Source organism: Panthera tigris, chromosome A2, assembly GCF_018350195.1.
Source record: "Panthera tigris isolate Pti1 chromosome A2, P.tigris_Pti1_mat1.1, whole genome shotgun sequence".
Taxonomy (NCBI): domain Eukaryota; kingdom Metazoa; phylum Chordata; class Mammalia; order Carnivora; family Felidae; genus Panthera; species Panthera tigris.
The window spans coordinates 166,019,319-166,039,157 of NC_056661.1; the positions used below are offsets into that span (position 1 = coordinate 166,019,319).

The following is a 19,839-nucleotide window of genomic DNA, read 5'->3' on the forward strand; positions in this document are numbered from 1 at the left end:
TTCCTAGTTCTTTCCCCTGTTTACTTTGTCTCCAATTTTCTGCAGTTGAATATGATATGCCTACACATTAATTTTTTTATTTTTTGGTATTTATCCTGGTTGGTGGTCTGTGAACTTTCTGGATCTGTGATTTGGTGTCTATAGTAATTTCTGAAAAATTCTCACCCATTATTGCTTCAAATATTTCTCCTGTTCTCCTCTTTCTGGTATTCCCAATACACGTACGTAACACCTTTTGTAATTATCCTATAGTTCTTGGGTGCTCTGTTCCTTTCTTTAATTCTTTTTTTTCTCTTTGCTTTTCCATTGAGGAAGTTTCTTTTCTATTAGATTCTTCTTTCTTTCCTTGGGCACGTCTAGTCTACTGATAAGCTCATCAAAGGTATTCTTCATTCTATTACAGTTTATTTGATTTTTACCATTCCTTGATTCTTTCATTTTTATTTATTTTGAGAGAGGAAGAAAAAAAATGTGAGTGCGGGAGGGGCAGGGAGAGAGGGACAGACAGGATCCAAGTAGGCTCTGCACTGTCAGCACAGAGCCCAGACACAGGGCACGAACTCATGAACTGTGAGATCATGACCAGAGCCAAAACCAACAGACAGACCCTTATCCAACTGAGCCAACCAGGTGCCCCATCATTGATTCTTTCTGAAAGTTTCTATCTCTTTGCTTATATTACCCATCTGTTCTTCGATGTTGTACACTGTTTCTGTTACAGCTCTTAGCATATTAATTATTTCAAATTCTGGTTTTATTATCCCTAAATCTCTGTGATATTTGAGTCTGCTTCTGAAGCCTTTTCTGTCTCTTCCAACTGTATTTTATTTTTTATTTTAGAGAGAGCGAGCAAGCAGAGGAGAGGGGCAAAGGGGGGGAGAGAGAGAATACTAAGCAGGGTCCATGCTCAGAGTGAAGCCCAAAGCAGCAGTGAAGCACCATCCACGATGGTGAGATCAAGACCTAGCTGAAATCAAGAGTCAGATGCTCAACTAACTGAGCCACCTAGGAGACCCCCAACTGTATTTTCTGACTTTTAGTATGCTCTGTAATTTTTTTGTTAAAAGTTGGACTTTACGTATAGGATAAAAACAATTGGGGTAAATAAGACTCCAGCGAGGTTTAAGTGTATCTTGACTGTGAGATGGGCTGCTTCCTGTTTGATGTACCCGTTGGGATCAGATGCTAGAATGTCCCCTGGTGTGCTTGTTTTTGTCTCCCGTTGTTGCTTTGGTTTTCTCTAGAGACGCCCTTTTTTTTTCATTTTATTGTTTTTTTTAAAACTTTTTAATGTTTATTTATATTTTAGAGAGAGAGAGTGTGAGCGGCGGAGTGGCAGATAAAGAGGGAGACACAGAATCTGAAGCAGGCTCCAGGCTCTGAGCTGTCAGCACAGAGCCCAACACAGGGCTCAAACCCACAAACTGTGAGATCATGACCTGAGCAGAAGCTGGATACCCAACTGACTAAGCCACCCAGGCGCCCCTAGAGACTCCCTCTTAAAGAGTCTGAGCCTTGCAGTTCTTTTAGCTGTAATCCCCTGTTATTATGCAGAAGCCTGACTGACATGGTGGTAAGGAGTGGCTCTGGTAACAAGAATTTCCTTTGAGGGGCACCTGGTTGGCTCAGTTGGTTAAGTGTCTGACTCCTGATTTCAGCTCAGGTGGGATCAAGCCTTGCGTCCGGCTCTGCACTGACATCACAGAGCCTGCAAGGGATTCTCTCTCTCCCTCTCTATCTGCCCCTCCCCTGCTCGTGCTCGCTCACTCGCTCTCTAAATAAATAAATTAATTAATTAATTGGAAGGAAGGAAGGAAGGAAGGAAGGAAGGAAGGAAGGAAGGAAGAAACAATTACCCTTGAGAGCAGACCTGTCAAGGTAAACACAACCTTCTAGGCATTTTTCAAAATGGTTGCTTTCCCGCTCCCCCTGCTAAAGCACGAGGGGATTTTTTTTTAAACCTGAGAGCCTACTAGAGCTCCTAGAAGTAAACCTCATTAAAGTATGGAGGCACCCCCTAAACCTGAACCTCTGGAGTTTCAAACTCTATTAAGCCTCCGTCAATTAACTGATTACAGTTTAAGTGTTCCTACCAGTATTGGCTATTTGGCAGGCTTCTGCTAGAAAGGCTTCTGCTCTGGGTAAGCTGTGATTCTAGGCCTCCACCTCCCCTTCCGGTTTTCAAGCCCTGTGCCCTATGACCTCAATTCTCTGATGGATTTAAGAAGAGTTGTTGATTTCAAATTCTTCAACTTTTCTCACTGTCAGAGGATGGAAATGACTTCCAAGTTCAAGTTGGACTGGAAACCAGAAGTCACTCACATGTTTTATGGTCTTATCTTTTATCTTCAGGTCTTTGATTTACCTGAGAATTGTTTTCTGTGTACGGTGTATACGATATAAAATATTTTTTAATTTCTTTTTTTTAGAGAGAGAATGAGTGGGGGAGACAAGGCAGAGAGAGAGGAAGAGAGAAAATCCCACGCAGGCTCCACGCTGTCAGTGCAGAGCTCAATGAAAGGCTCGGCTCGATCCCACGACCCTGGGATCACAACCTAAACTGAAATTAAGAGTCGGACGCTCAACCAACTGAGCCACCCAGGCACTCCTATAAAATACTTTCTAAAAAATACTCTATTCTCAGGGTGCCTGCGTGGCTCAGTCGGTTAAGCGTCTTTCTCGCTCGCTCTCTCTCGCTCTCTCAAAAATAAATAAACACTTTAAAAAGTTTTTTTAATAAAAACAAATAAAATAAGGGAGTTCCTCGACCTTGGGGCTGTTAACGTTTTAGGCCAAATAGCTCCTTGCTGCTGTGGAGGTCCTTTGAAATGTAAGATCTTAGCAGCACCTCGGTCTTCTACCCACTAGATACCAACACATAACACACACCCCTCAGTTGTGACACTGCTACAGGTTTCCTGGGGGGACCCAGTTGAGAACCATAGGTCTAAGAAATGGATGTTAAATGTGGAAAAAGGAAATAAGGTAAAAATTTTATTACTTGGTGTTAATCTTTTCAAATAATGTAAATTTTCAAGGGCAGGAATGGTAGCTAAATCCCTAAAGAATGACTTAAAAATTGTTGTGTCAGAGATACGCATGCATGTGATGTTTAGAAGACCTTAAGAAAAGACTCCCACACAACTCTCCTCCACAGGTAATCTGCCGCTTTTCTAAGTCACTTCCATAATACTAGGAAACGTTTGTTGGTTTACCAATGTTAACAAAATATATTCACCACCCAAGACAGAAGTTCAGAATGTAGCTACTATTTTTCTGACATTGAGGATTTACACCAGTACAGTGACTATTACCACCACTACCTGTCTTCCACTTCCTCTTCTGGTGTTTATTATATTTAGTCTTTGTTACTCTCTTGGGTAATCCCTAAGGACTTAAATCTTTACTTCTTTTTTTAATCAATTTATTCCCGGGGGTGTAGCTAACAGATGTTTCCTGTTCTTAAATTCTCTAGCAGCTGCTATTATTTATTATCATCATCGTCGTCGTTAAAGAAAACCTAACTACCCAAAAGAGAGAGATGGTTCTCTTTAGTTTTTCATGACTTAAGATAATGAGACAATGAGAATCTTAATGCATGTAAGCTGCCTTTCTGAAATAACTGCAGTATGAATTCCCAGGAGTAAGACTATTCAATCAGAGCATATAGTCCATCATACTGCCTTCTAGCACGGTTATTAGAAAACATGTTATTTCATGCTTATTGAAAATAGCATTATTTTTTCCCAATTATATAAATAAAAATCCTTTTTGCTAAAAATTGAAGATATTCAGGGGCACCTGGCTGGCTCAGTCGGTAGAGCACACAATACTATTTTTACATTTTAAAACAAATAAAATATTTGAAATAAAATATTTTAAAACAAATATTCAAAAATAAATAAAATATTTTAAAACAAATTTAATGTATTCAGAGGAGTATAAGGAAAAAGGTAAAAGGGTAAAAATATGAAATTCCACTCCTCTGAAAAAAGCACCCTTCTTCCATACTTCTTTCTATGCATATCTACACAACACAAATAACCTTAGTCAGATTACATGTTTACTGTTTTTAATGTGGAAAGATCTTCAGGCTTGCTCTCCTTATTATTTCTGGCTTCTAGTCATATTTTTTTTACACCCTCTCCCCCCCTTTGCCATATCCTCCGGCAGCCAGTGGAAAAGCAGTCTGGTGTACAGCCCTCCATTCTTCCTGGCTCCAAAACACTCCACAGCATGTGTCAGCAGACGTAAAAGGCCAGGCCTTCTTTTCTTTTTTTTTTTTTTTTTTTTAAACATTTATTTATTTTTGGGACAGAGAGAGACAGAGCATGAACGGGGGAGGGTCAGAGAGAGAGGGAGACACAGAATCTGAAACAGGCTCCAGGCTCTGAGCTGTCAGCACAGAGCCCGACGCGGGGCTCCAACTCACGGACCGCGAGATCATGACCTGAGCCGAAGTCGGACGCTTCACCGACCGAGCCACCCAGGCGCCCCAAGGCCAGGCCTTCTAAAAAATTATTTTTATACTTAAGTCTCTAATCCATCTGGAACTTATTTTCATATATATGATATGGGAGCTCAATTTCACATTTTGTTTCTGAATGGTGAGTAATTAGGCCAACACGATTTATTAAATAAACCATCTTCTTCCACCGAAAATAACTACTGTTGCTGTGTATCAAATCCCCAAGTATACTACGGCATATTTCTGACTATTATGTTTCTTTGTTCTCTTTGCCAATTTCGATAACAACGACATGCACTTTCAATAGTAAATAATTATATACTGTATTTGCTCTCTGGGCAAATCTCTATGAGTTTCATTTTTCATAATTTCCTAGGCTAGACTTGGGCTTCGGGGGGGAGGGAGGCAAAATTTAGACAATCTTCCATATGGACTTAAAATCATTTTTATTCAATTTCAAATAAAACTCTGACTCTAACTGAAATTGCATTAAGTATATATAAATTGATTTTGGAAGAGTTAACATTTGCATGATATTGTCTTTCCCTCCAGAAATGTGGAAAATCTTTTCATCTGTTAGATAATATTTCATACTCTTCAAAACATTTTTATGGTTTTCTGCATACAGTCTTTGTTCCTTTCTTATTTAGTTCTGATTTATTATACCTTTTGTTGCTAATGTAAATAAAATATTTTTCTTACGTTGACTATGGTTGGCAATTACAAGTATACAGAAAAGCTCCTGACTTAGGTATAGTTACACTGTTTCCAGTAAGTTTACCAAGCTCGCTCATAATTTCAGAATCTCATGGTTCTTCTAGTTACACAATCACGTAACAAATTTTAAAAGATCATCTTCTTTTCTAATAATTATAATCAATATTAATTTTCTTAGCTTTCCGAATCCCCCAGAATCTCAAAAATAATGTCCAATAATAATGATGATAGCAGACATACCTGCCTTTTCTTCATAATAATGAAATGGCTTTTGGTTTCCACATTTAGTATAATGCTTCTTGTTGGTTTTTTTAATATTTAAGTAATTGTCATTCATTTCTATCTTATTTAGCATTTTGTCAGGAATGGTTGCTTAATTTTATCAACGTTTATTGGAATAATCAATTTTCCTTTTAAATTGTTGAGATGATAAGTTATGTTAATATGTTTCATGGTACAAAGCCATCCTGATGCTGATCCATCCCTGGAATAAACCCATCTTGTTTACTGTGTATTAATTCTTTCATACATTATTATACCATACTACATCTTAAAATTTTATTGGTAGTTATAAATAAAATTATTTTATAATTTTCTTTTTTATTCAGATTTTGAGGTTATGGTAACTTAATTTCACAAAATGAAATTAAGAGCTTTTCTCCTTTTTGTGTGGGTTACAATAAATAATATTAGAATTATCTGCTCTTGAAGGGTGATACAGAATTCAGCTATGAGCCCATCAGATCCTAGTATTTCATATGACAGAGTTTGACATACATCTGCTATCTCTTCTATGGTATATAACTAATTCAAGTGTCTAGACTTTTCCTTTGTTAAAGAAAATTAATCTAGACACAGACCTTGTATCTTTCACAGAAATAAACTCAAAATAGATCACAGTCTTAAATGTAAACCACAAAACTACAAAAAATCCAGGTGATCGTGGGTTTAGCAATGACTTTTTCTTTATGATATGAAAAGCATTATCCATGAAAGAAAAAAAATGACAAATTGGACTTGATTATAATTAAAAACTTCTGCTCTGTGAAAAACACTGGTAAGAGAAGATAAGCCACAGGCCAGTAGAAAATTTGTACAAAACACACAGCCAATAAAGAAGTTGAATCCAAAATATAGAAAGAACTCATAAAACCCAAAAAACAAACAACCTAATTAAAAAATGAGCAAGAGGTCTGAAGAGATAGCTCACCAGAAAAGATACCATACATGAGAATTAATAACTCAAAGTGGATCACAGATAAAAAGTGTGATGGCTGGGGCTCCTGTGTGGCTCAGTCGGTTGAGCATCTGACTTCGGCTCAGATCATGATCTCACTGTCCGTGAGTTCAAGCCCCACGTAAGGCTCTGTGCTGACAGCTCAGAGCCTGGAGCCTATTTCAGATTCTGTGTCTCCTTCTCTCTCTGCCCTCCCCCACTCATGCTTGCTCGCTCTCTCTCTCTCTCTCTCTCTCTCTGTCAAAAATAAATAAAAATTAAAAAAAAATTTTTTTAATGTGACAGCTAAAATTATAAAATTCTTGGAAAAAAGTACAAGAGTCTTTATGACCTTTGGTTGGCAAGGCCTCCTAGAATATGACATCAATACAAAAATGACCGAAAAAATTGTATAGATTAATTGTATTTCAACAAGATTAAAAACTTTTGGGGTGCAACCAAGAAAGTGAAGAGGTGACCTACAAAATAGAAGAAAATATCTGCAAGTCATATGTTTGATAAGCACATTATGTCCAGGATATATAAAGATTACTTGCAACTCAATAATAAGAAAAAAAAGAACCAATTTAGAAAAGGACAAAGCATACGGGGCACCTGGGTGGCTCAGTCGGTTAAGCATCTGTCTTCGGCTCAGGTGATGATCTCATGGTTCATGAGTTCAAGCCCAACATCGGGCTCACTGCTGTCAGTGCAGAGCCCACTTGAGATCCTCTGTCCCCCTCTCTCTGCCCCTCCCCTGCTTGTGCTCTCTCAAAAAGTAAAACATAAAAACAAAACAAAAAAAAAAAGACAAAAGATCTGAATAGACATTCCTCCAAAGATGATACACAAATGGCCAATAAGCACACAGAAAGACATTCAACGTCTTTAGTCAGCAGGGAAATGCAAATCAAAACCACAATGAGATAACACTTCATACTCACTAGGATGACTATAATTAGAAATCAAAATGACAGTTAATAGCAAGTGTTGAAAAGGATGTAGAAAAATAGAAATTCTCCTGCGTTAATGGTAGAAATGTGAAATGGTGGGGCGCCTGGGTGGCGCAGTCGGTTGGGCGTCCGACTTCAGCCAGGTCACGATCTCGCACTCCGTGAGTTCGAGCCCCGCGTCAGGCTCTGGGCTGATGGCTCAGAGCCTGGAGCCTGTTTCCGATTCTGTGTCTCCCTCTCTCTCTGCCCCTCCCCCGTTCATGCTCTGTCTCTCTCTGTCCCAAAAATAAATAAATGTTGAAAAAAAAAAAAAAATTTAAAAATAAAAAAAATTAAAAAAAAAAAAAGAAATGTGAAATGGTATCACAACTTTTGAAAATAATTTGACAGTTCCTCAAAATATTAAACAGAGTTATCCTATGATCCCGCAATTCCACCCAAGAAAAATGAAAACATACATCCACACAAAAACTCACACAGGAATGTTCACAGCAACATTCTTCATAAAAGGCAAAAAGTGGAAAAAACCTGAAGGTCCATCAACTAAAGAATGAATAAACAAAATGTGGCACGTCCATATAATGAAATATTCTCTGACCATAAAAAAGAATGAAGTATTGATGCATGTTACAATGTGAATGAATCCTGAAAATATCATGCTAACTGAAAAAAAAGCGAGACACACACAAAAAACACATACTGTATGATTCAATTTATATGAAATACCCACAATGGGCAAATCTGTACAGACAGAAAGTAGATTCATGGTTGCTTAGGACTGGAGGATTCACAGGGGGAAATGGGGAATGACTGCTAATGGGTATAGGGGTTTCTGCTGGAGACAATAAAAATATTCTAGGATTAGATCATGGTGATCACTGCACAACTCTTAACTATACTAAAAACCACTGAATTGGGTGAATTAGATGGTATGTGAATGGTATCTCAAAAAAACTATAAAAAAACAGTTGAGTTTGTTTTGTGCAGAATTTCCACTGTTCTGGTGAGAACCAAATTCATACACATGTATAAAATGCTAAATATAAATTGTATAATTTCAGTGATCCCACATGGGTTCAATGCTCTTATGTTTGCATGTAAAACTAATATTGCATTATTTCTATACTCTAATAATGAAGCAGCAGAAAGAAATTAAGGCAACATTTCAATTTACAATTGCACCAAAAATAATAAAATACCTAGGAGGTAAAAGACCTGTACTCTGAAAACCATAAAACATTCATGAAAGAAACTGAAAACGACACAAATATTCCATGCTCATGGATTAGAAGAAAAATATTGCTAAAATATCTATACTACCAAAGCCATCTATGGAATAATGCAATCCCTATGAAAATATCAACAGCATTTTTCATAGAACTAGAATGAATAATCCTAAAATGTGTAGGAAACCACAAAAGACCTTGAATAGATAAAGTAATCATGAAAAAGAAAAACAAAGATGGTGGTATCAAAATTCCAGATTTCAAGTTATATTAGAGTTGCAGTAAACAAAATAGTATGGTACTCACACAAAAACAGACACGTAGATCAAGAGAACTCAATAGAAAACCCAAAATAAACCCACAATTATATGACCAATTAATCTCTGACAAAGCAGGAAGAATATTCTATGGGAAAAAGTCTCTATAACAAATGGTGTTGGGAAAACTGGACAGCCACATGTAAAAGAATTAATCTGGACCACTTTCTTACACCCTACACAAAATAAACTCAAAATGGATGAAAGACCTAAATGTGAGACCTGAAACCATAAAAAGCCTAGAAAAGAGTACAGACAGCAACATTAACACATTTTTCTAGATATGTCTCCTGAGGCAAGGGGAAAAAAAGCAAAAATAAACTACTGGGACTCATCAAAATAAAAAGTTTCTGCACAGCAAAGAAAACAACCAACAAAACTAAAAGACAATCTATGAATGGGAGAAGATCTCTGCAAATGACATATCCAATAAAGGGTGAGTATCCAAAATATAAAGAACTTCTACAACTCAACGCCCAAAACAGAAATAATCCCATTAAAAAATGGGCACAAGACATGAACAGACATTTCTCCAAAGAAGACATCCAGATGGCCAATAGACACGTGAAAAGACATTCAACATCACTCATCATCAGGGAAATGTAAATCAAAATTACAATGAGATATCACCTCACACCTGTCACGATGGCTAAAATCAAAAACACAAGAAACAAGTGTTGGCAGCATGTGGAGAAAAGGGAACCTCTGGGCACTACTGGTGGGAATGCAAACCGATGCAGCCACTGTAGAAAACAGTATGGAGGTTCCTCAAAAAATTAAAAATAGAACTACCCTATGATCCAGTATTCGCATTGCTGGGTATTTACCCAAAGAACACAAAAATACTAATTGGAAAGAATATATGCATCATTATGTTTATCGCAGCATTGTTTACAACAAGCCAAATTATGGAAGCAGTCCAAGTGTCCACCAACAATGAATGGAGAAATAAGATGTGGTATATATATACAGTGGAGTATTACTTAGCCATCAAAAAGAATGAAATCTTGCCATTTGCAACAGCATGGATGGATCTAGGGAATATAATGCAAAGCAAAATAAGTCAGAGAAAACAAATACCACACGAATTCACTCATATGCAGAATTTAAGAAATAAAACAAACGAACAAAGGGGGAAAAAAAGAGACAAACCACAAAAACAGACTCTTCACTATTGAAAACAAACAGGTGGTTACCAGGGGGAAGATGGGTAGCAGGATAGGTAAAACAGGTGATACGGATTAAGACTACACTTATCTTGATGAGCACTGAGTAATATATGGGACTGCTGAATCACTATGTTGTACACCCAAAACTAATATAACACAGTATGTTAACTACATTGGAATTAAAATAATTTTTTTTTAATTTAGAACACTGAATATCAAATAAAAAGCACTATGGCAATTTAGGAGAAAAGCCACATAATAAAAGAAAAAGCTTTATATTTTAGTACCTTTAACAGCATTTTTTTCTTGCTTTTTGAACAATCTGTATTTTCATTTTCCACTGGGTCCAAAAAATTATATAGCCAGCCCTGGAACACATTTAAAAGCTACTGCATAGAACTTCTTGGAGAGTACATACAGAAGCAAAATCAGAATATAAAAACATGAGGAAAAAAATTCCCATCACCTTGCTCTTTTATTATCTAGATGTCCCTCAAGTCAACAAAGTTACATCATGTGCTCTTGGTAACTACAACCCTGAAACCCATTCAACACTTCCTCTATTGTTTTTTTTCTTTTTCAAATGTATTTATTTTAAATGTATATCCTTTTTTTTTTTTTTTGAGAGGGAGAGAGAGAGAGAGAGAGAGAGAGAGAGAGAGAGAGAGAGAAAGAAAGAGGGTATGCAAGCAGGGGAGGGGCAGAGAAAGAGGGAGACAGAGAATCCAAAGCAGGATCCAGGCAACGAGCTGTCAGCACAGTCCCCGATGCGGGGCTCGAACCCACAGACTGCTAGATCATGACCTGAACCAAAGTCGGACACTTAACTGACTGAGCCACCCAAGCAACCCCAAAATTCCTCTATTCTTAAACAAGCTTAATTCAATACCTCAAAGTCAACAGAAATAATGAATCCCGATGTACTAAGTAATGATCATGCTTCAAATAATGTGCAAGCACCTTCCTGGCATCATCTGACCTAATCTGCACATCTTTAAGATAGGTATTATAATTCCTTTTTTCATAAACAAGAAAATTAAGGTTCCAAGAGATTAAGCAATGTGCCCAATACCACACAGCTAGTAAAGCACAGATGTGACTGGAACCTACACCACCCCGATCCAAACCCAACAAATCTGCCTCCTTGTTTAGCTTTCAGCACTGCTGTGCAGTAAAGTGAAGCTCGGGCTCTCAATAAAGTATAATAGTTAAATTTCTGGGTTTTGAAAGAAAGTATGAGACTATGATTAACAACAGTATAGGCCTCAATAATGCACCTGATACTCAGACTCCTAGATCAATCCCACAGAATCCCCATCTCATGATTTAGCATGCTGGGGAAAGCCTGCTGGCAGTCCTAGATGCCCAGCTTTTCATCAAATTCCGCAATTTGTTATGGCGCTCTGAAAGATACAGACATATATTTGAGGAAAATTAAAATAATGTTAGATGATGGGGTGCCTGCGTGGCTCGGTTGAGCGTCTGACCTCAGCTCAGGTCATGATCTCACAGTTTGTGAGTTCAAGCCCTGCCTTGGGCTCTCTGCTCTCACGGAAGAGCCCGCTTCGGATCCCGTCTCCCTCCCTCTCTGCTCCTGCCCCAGCGCAAGCATGCACACTCTGTATCAAAAATAAACATTTAAAAAATAAAAAATAAAATAACGTTAAATGAATGACTTCTAAAGGCCAAAAACTGTACTTTAAGGAGTATGTGGAAAGTTCCTGAATCCTAAGCCCTGAAAAAGATATGTAGAAACCGGTACAGATTTAATATTGGAATAACTCTAACCCTTCCATCTAGAGAATCTATGGCCTACACAACGGAATCACTATGAGTTTTATCATGAGTCCTGCCACAAAATGACCCACAAAGAAAAGAATATGATATTGTATTCCCTCTCCCATTTCAAGTTCCCCTTACACAATTTGAACTTCATGCAAATTTAATTCTACAAAGCTTTTTTTTTTTTAATTCTACAAAGCTTTTAAAAAACCAAAACATTCTGGCATCCCCAAATTTCAAGCCGCTGCTGGTTGAGATGCATCAGCAATGGAAAGACAGGTAAAGTGGGATGACAGAAGAACAGTTTTTACAATGTCACCCTGGGAAGGCAAATCCGAGCTGCAGAATCTGGCACCCCACTAGCGTCTGAGGGGAAAGTGGGAAAACAGGCACAGAGAACATCAGTGCTCTGACACGGAGTCAACGAGGGCAGAGCCGGGGGTTCTACACCCAGCAACTGGGACAGGTCACCCAAAGCTTCTCCCACCTCCGGCACACAAGTTCTTCTGTGCCAGTGGAAAGAATAGTGAGGAGTTGGATCCCAGGAGTCAAAAACTCTGAGCCAAAAATCAGCAAGACATCTGGATGGGGGAACAGACAGAAGGAAATACTTCTCAGAATGCATATTCTTCAAAACAATCCAAAATGTGTTAACAAGGATCCCACTGAAATTCTAGGGAAGGAGATTCTGAAGATTCTAACACACAAAGGATAATGACATTAGCAGTGTAAAATTAGAAATTATTATCTTTATCATGTGCCCTTTCTGAATTGTCATATTAAGTGTTAAAATATTTACAAGGGCTTTCAAAGATAAATTCTGAATTTTATCACCTCATGTCCGTTTTTTCTTATAATGCCTTAAGTTCTTTGAATTATCCTATTACTGAGGCACCTGGGGGGCTCAGTTGGTTAAGCGTCCGACTTTGGCTCAGGTCATGACCTCACAATTCATGAGTTCAAGCCCCGTGTCAGACTCTGCACTGACAGCCCGGAGCCTGGACCCTATTTCGATTCTGTATCTCCTTCTCTCTCTGCCCCTCCCCTGCTCACGCTCTGTCTCTCTCTCAAAAATAAACATTAAAAAAAAAGTTTACAAATTATCCTAAAACCCAAGATTTTCAGGGAATTAACCTACGCCACTATATTTGGATATAATCTTCAACGTCCAATCATCATGAGTGAATATCTACAATTATCCTCTACAAGCACCATGCAGAATAAACAAAAGCACACAGCTCTCAGAGATTTTATATTCCATCCTACTGTATAATGTTAGCTTGGAAACAAAAGGAAAACACACACCAGAAATCACACTGAAATGATATGACATTCTTTGGATGCCTACACCTCTCAGAAATTATACTTCCAATGATCACTTAAGATGGAAAGAATAAAAAGAAAGGAAAAACTATCTCGCGTGTAATCAGAAATGCCTCAGTCTCCTTCAACCCTAAGTACAGAACTAGGGAGGAGTGAGGGATACTCACAAGGAGAGCAGTGAAGGTCAAAGCCTCCTGATGAAGGAGTCTGAGTGACTGCTCTAACCAATTACCACAAACTTAGTGACTTACCATAAACTTATTCCCTCAAAGTTCTAAAGTCACAAACCTAACATCGGTATCACTAGGCTAAAATCAAGACATCAGCAAGGCTAATTCCTTCTGGGGGCTCTCAGGAGAATCCATTTCCGTGACTTTTCCAGCTTCTGGAGGCATTCACTTTCCCTGACTCATGGCCTTTCCTGCACCTTCAAAGTCCTTCACTCTGTCCTCTGCTTGTTGTCACATCTCCTTCTCTGACTCTGACTCTCCCGCCTCCCTCTTATAATGAACCTTGTGACTGCATTGCACTTACCCATATAATCTAGGTCAATCTCTCCCTTAACATAATCGCATCTGCAAAGTCCCTCCTGCCCTGTATGATGACCTACAGCTTCCAGAGACTAAAACACGAGCATCTTTAAGGGTTACTGTATCACTGACCAGGGGAAGTTCACGTAACCCAGTTTAGCCAAATCAAATACAAAGAATCCTCTCTACCTCTATCCCATTCCTTTTTGCTCACCTATGTTATAAAATTAATATATGATTGGTTTTGTATCCACTACTCCATTCCACTATAAGATTTTGTGGACCACACTGAGAAAGAAAAAGCAGCCCCAGACATCTGGAAGCTCGCCTGCTACTATCGGCTAGGCCTTGTTGTTGCTACAAACTGGCTAGCATCTCAGAGCAAGGCACTCACAGCCAGGCCTCGATAATCCTTCCTTGAAAATAAACAACTTCAGAGAACGTCAACATCACAGAAGGGCATCCTATGACCATAATGGACAAAGAATAAAACAATACCACTCTGTAATCATGACTGAACAAAGACAAGAAATATGAATGCCATCCAAACCATACAAATGACCAAATATCTTTCCATCATGGTTCATAAAAATGACTTGCTTCTTTACCAATTCCAGCTTTAGCTTCACCCCAGTCTTCTTGACTTCTAGACAAGATTAAAATACTTAATCATAAAACTATCAGATCAAAGCCCCACTTTCTTAAACTCTTTCCAAATCACCCAACACAAGCACAAATCCTATTTTTAAAAGTTCCTTTCTAATACTCTCTTATTGAAACACCCCCACAGTTCCCAGTGGTATGCATTTTCCCTCACTGCAACACGCCATCAACCCAACTTATCCAACTACAGGTATATTCCTGGTGGTCTTTGGCTGGAAGGCAGTGAAAAAAGCTCAGAAAAGCCTATGGACCCCCAGACACCTGCATTCCAAATTTATATACAAGATTAACGACTCCCTCCCATCTTCGGCCCAACCCCTATTTCTCAAGAGGGAAGAGCTAAAGTTTTTATCTGCAGCACAAGGAGTAAGCCATGGAAATGAAGGGGAGACCCTGGTAGAAAGAGGCAGGTAAACTCACCTAGGGTAACAGTAGAGAGAGAATGATCCCTGGCATCTCCATTACATCCCCACTCTATTTGGCCAAAAAGAAGGAATTTGAAGGAATTCAAATAAATTAGAAAGTCCTAAAATCTCTACTGTTGTAAAAGTCCTAGTCAACCCCAGAACTGTCCCCCCAAAATACTACAGCCAAGTGAGGGAGCTTAAGCCATAGCCAGAAAAAGGAAGAATTTAAATTGCGCAGCCATACCAAAACTCCCTGCCAGCTAGTTTCATAGTCTCTCCGTGGTCCTTTCATTAGCCTTAAAATAAGCATTTTATGTAACCAATCTAGTTGGATCCCACACAACTCTGTTATGGTGGAGGTTTAAACTTTATAGGACTGTAAATATAGCACAGGCTGTGAAACCAGCCTGCCTGGATTCAAACTCTGGTTCTATCACACGCTGACTATGCCACTTTGGCTACGTGCTGTGAAATACCTACTTCGCATGCTTGTTATGAGACTCCAATAAGACCCCTGCTAAGCACTCAATTAATGGTACTTATTATTAAACTAATGAAGGGATTATGGGGATTTTTTGGTACAGTTATGCATTAATCTGTGACCATTTTAAAGTAATAGCTATATCGGAAAAAGTGGCATCAAGGTAAGAAAGCCATTTTGAAGATAACATCTAAGAAAATGCATCCGAACAACAGATGCACCAAAAGACAAGTGATGCTGTGCAACTATGACAGGTATAAAGAACAGATACACATAAATTGCTGTCCATATTTCAGTTCTCCTGCTGGGCATTTAATAAGCTAGAGACAACGTTTTAGTATCCTGGGTAATGGTTCACGGATGCATGTCATTTAAAAATAGGTTAATCAAAGGCAGGTCACCTATGAACCAATGAAAAATCTGTGTATGAACCAAGGATTATAACTAATCCAATTCTGCACACATGAAGCTGAAAAGAAAAAGGGAAAATAAACAGCAAAAGGAAGAAAGAAAATAGATCATTACCACCTGGTTAATAGCTAAAATCCAATGTACCCATTAAAGTAATTGGTGAAAGAACTCTGAGATATTCATAATACTAAAGACAAAACAGCATTATTAGTAAGTATTTAAAAGTTAAACACTACACAATATGCAAAAACGAACTCAAAAATCAAAGACCCCAAATGTCAGAATTAAACTATAAAACTCTGAGGGGAAAACATAGGTGGAAATCTTCATGACACTGGATTTGGTGATGATTTCTCCAATACAACACCAAAAGCACAGGCAAAAACAGAAAAAACTGGATAAACTGAACTTCATCAAAATTGGCTTTTGTGCAAAGAACACTATCAATAGAGTAAAAAGGCAACCCACAGAATGGGAGAAAATATTTGCAAATCTCACATTTAATAAGGGATTACTCTCCAGAATATATACAGAAGTGCCAAAACTCGGGGCGCCTGGGTGGCTCAACAGGTTGAGTGGCCGACTCTTGATTTTGGCTCAGGTCATGATCCCAGGGTTGTGGAATCAGGCCCCACCTTGGGCTGCGCAATGAGCATGGAGCCTGCTTAGGATTCTCTCCTCTACCCCCCCCCCCCCCGTCCCTCTCCCCACTTGCTCTTTCTCTCAAAACAAAAAATTCCTAAAACTCAACAACAATCCAATCCAAAAATGAGCAAAGGACTCAAATAGATATGTCTCTACAGAAGATATACATATGGCCAGGAAACACATGAAATAATGCTCAACATCACTGATCATCAGGAAAATGCAAATAAAAACCATGATGAGTTAACACTGCACACCCACTAGGATAACTATTATTAAAAAAAAAAAAAAAAAACCGCAGAAAACAACACGTATTAGTAAGAACATGGAGAAAATGAAACCCTGGGGGGGCACCTGGGTGTCTCAGTTAAGCACCCAACTCTTGATTTCCGCTCAGGTCACGGTCTCATGGTTCGTGAGTCTGAGCCTGACGTTAGGCTCTGCACTGACAGCATGGAGCCTGCTTAGGATTCTCTCTCCCTCTCTCTGCCCCTCCCCCACTTGCGCATGCGCTCTCTCAAAATAAACGAACAAACTTTTTCTAAAAATGAGGAAAAGACTTGAGGCTTCACAAGAGTTCCAAATACCCATAAACACATGAAAAGGTACTGAAATTCACTAAATCATTAGGGAAACGCAAATAAAATTTGTTGCGCAATAAATATTGCGACGCTTAGGACAATGGCTTACATTTAAACAGGACAGAAAATACTAAGCGTTGCTAAAGCTGGGGAGCAATCACACCCCTCATTCAGTGCTGTGGGAGTGCAAGGTGGTGCAAGCACTTTGGTAAACCGGAGGAAAGTGTCTTTTAATGATAAAAGCGCAACCTACACAGCGGTTCCACCCCAGGGCATCTTCCTAACAGAAATGCGGACACACGTTCACCGAGAAACACGTACAAGAATATTTGCAGCCCCAACCCGTTAACTACTGAAGCGCCCCTGAAAAGTAAAACAGGGGCTCGGTCTGTTGAGCACCTGACTCCTGATTTCGGCTCGGGTCACGATCTCAGGGTTGTGCGTTCAAGCCCCAGCCACGTCGGGCTCTGCGCGGACAGCACGGAGCCTGCTTGGGACTCTCCCTCTCCCTCTCCCTCTCCCTCTCCCTCTCCAAATAACCTTCAAAACAAATAAAATAAAGTCGGTCGCACTATAGTCACACGACAACAGCGACAGGAACGAATGCTCTTCATTCCCAGTTATGACTCGGCAAAGCAGTTCTCAATTTCAAGATCAATAAAGACACAAATCCGGCGATTCGACACCAGAATTCCCTCACCCCCGAGCAAGAGCTGTGACCGAGTCTGGGACAAGTCAGAAGACGGAATGTGTAAACCCGATGTGCGACTGCTGGGAAAACACAAACACGTCGGGACGCGCGCGGCGCACGACCAAAAGGCAGGCACATCAAAGCCGGTTTCTAGGGCCGAGCCCGCTTCCCGATCCCGGTAGGACGCCCGCCACCAGAAGTTGCCCGCAGAGCACAATGGACTCGGGCTCGGGCCCTCCGGGGCCTCGGTCGCCGCCGTCCCCCACAGCGGAAGGCGTGCGGCGGGGCGCACGCGGGGCCGGGCCGCGGGGCGCCGGGAGCGGCCGCACAGGCACCTGCACGCACACCTGTGTGCGCTCACGGCGGAGCTCGGGGCGGAGGGCGCGGGTGGCGGCGCGGCGCGCACCCAGCTCGGGCGCGGGGGGCGGGGGGCGCGGGGCGCAGGGCGCGGCCGGCGGCGGGGGGCCGGCGGGGGGCTGCGGGACTGCGGCCGGGGCGCGTGGGGGGGGGGGGGCGGGGGGGCAGGGCCGTGGGGGCGGGGCGCGGGCCGGCTCACCGTGGACTCCCGCACTTGGCTGTGGAAGTGCTGCTCCCGCGCCGACACCTCATCTTGCCCTTCCATCCTCCCTCATGCCCGCCGCCGCGCCGCCCGCGTCCGCGCGCTCCGCCGCACCATCGCCCGCCGGCCCGGGACGGGAGCAGACTGACAGCGGGCCGCCGCAGGGCCGGCGACCACGACCCCCCGGGCGCCGCCTCGGCCGCCTCAGCCGCCGCCTCAGGCGAAGCCGCTCCGGCTGCAGAGGGCGGGCGCGGGGTGGGGCGGGGGCGGGACCTGACGTCAGAGGAAGGCGCCTCGCGTCAGAGGAGCGCGCCGCTCCGTCTGCGAACGGGAGCCGCCGAGGGGCGTGGCCTAGCGGGGCGGGGAGGCGGGGCCACGCCCCCAGGAGGCCGGCGCTTGGCCGCCTTGACCAGTCCGCAGACGCGCGCGGACGCGAGGTGGGTGTGTCTGCGGAAGCGGGTTCCTCCTCTTTTAAGGTTCAGTGACTCGTGGGCGGCCGGCCGCAGTGTCCGTGCACTGGTTTTCGGCAGAAGGTAATTATCGTGGCAACTCCTGTTAGTGCCTTCGCCGGGCACCCAGCACCCGGTCTCTGGCCCTTGGCACTCAGCACCCGGCACCCAGCGCTCAGCCTGCAGAGCACCTGGGCGGTCAAGCAGGACATCTCCCGCGGGGTCTTGAGCTCTGCCAAAGTAGGTAAAAGGCCAGCAGAGTTGCTTCCGGACCCTCTTTGGGCGGAACCCTGGAAACCTGGCTTGTGTGGATGTGATAAGGGGCTCGGGCTGCCGGAGGTCTCGGGCTTCCCCACCTGGAGAACGTAGATAGCCTTGGACAGGAGGCCCTCGCCCAATCCCTAGAGCCCTCCCTGTTCCTCTGTCTTACTGCCTTCCCGACACCCTCGGCAGCTCGTTTATTTTGGGGACCTCCAAACATAACAAACACAGTAATTCATTCCCAGTCTACATGAAGTATCTTTTTTTTGGATTTTTGCCATGAAGCTGAGTTTGAAGGAATACTTAATCATTTTACCTTTGGATTTATTTGGCTATAGAGAAGTCATGTAAATTGCTATTGTCTGTGTGATTTTCTTGGCATCTCTAATTAAACATTCTAAGGAAGCAAGAAAATCTAGAAGCTCCGTTCAAATTATTTTAACAATGTATGTGAATTTAGATTTTTTTCAGTATCTTTTGAAATTTTGAGTTAAAACTTTTGTCATGACTCAAAAACTTTTTTTTTTATGGTCTGCAAAAAGCTTGCCAGCCCCCTATACTGTACCCATGATGCACTGTGCTGTAAATTGCTGGTAGTGGGAAAACTGGGGGGACATGCGGTTTGTTCTGAGAGTTCCTCTGCTGACACAGGCTAATAAGAAACCAGGAATGCTTCCAACCGGTTATATGCAGTGTTCACTTTTATTTTGAAAATGTCTCAGGGCCCAAAAGAACGAGGGAAAGACAGTATCTGAGTCTGTTTTTCTAGACACCCAGGTTCTGCGAGCTGCGTTATACACCCCCCTGAGCTGACCTGCATAATTTCTAGATTAATCTCTCCAAATCAGAAGGCAGGCAGATCATATTTTAAGATGTGTGGCATTTAGACGTGTTCCAGAAAGTGGATGCATGCATTTCTGCTCTTTCTAACCCAGCACTCCGAGCATCTAGACCTTTCGGTTTTCTTTAGCCCTTAGCCCAGGATAGGAG

At 41.4% G+C, this 19,839-nt stretch overlaps 1 protein-coding gene across 5 annotated transcripts in view; it reads right to left on the reverse strand.

Annotated features, from left to right (window-relative positions):
* LMBR1 (limb development membrane protein 1) overlaps positions 1–18,355 on the reverse strand; it is a 151,160-nt gene extending 132,805 nt beyond the window's left edge. For 3 of the 5 annotated variants that reach the window (XR_006214011.1, XM_042976418.1, XM_042976402.1), the window contains exon 1: positions 18,137–18,355. Coding sequence is in view for 4 of the 5 variants with exons in the window: in XM_042976418.1 (XP_042832352.1) it covers positions 18,137–18,202 (66 nt within the window). In the remaining variant the exon portion in view is untranslated. Of the gene's footprint in view, positions 1–10,353; positions 10,381–18,136 lie in introns of those variants that run through there. The other 2 variants (XM_042976430.1, XM_042976407.1) reach the window with 2 other exon arrangements.
* Positions 18,356–19,839: the final 1,484 nt, after the last annotated feature.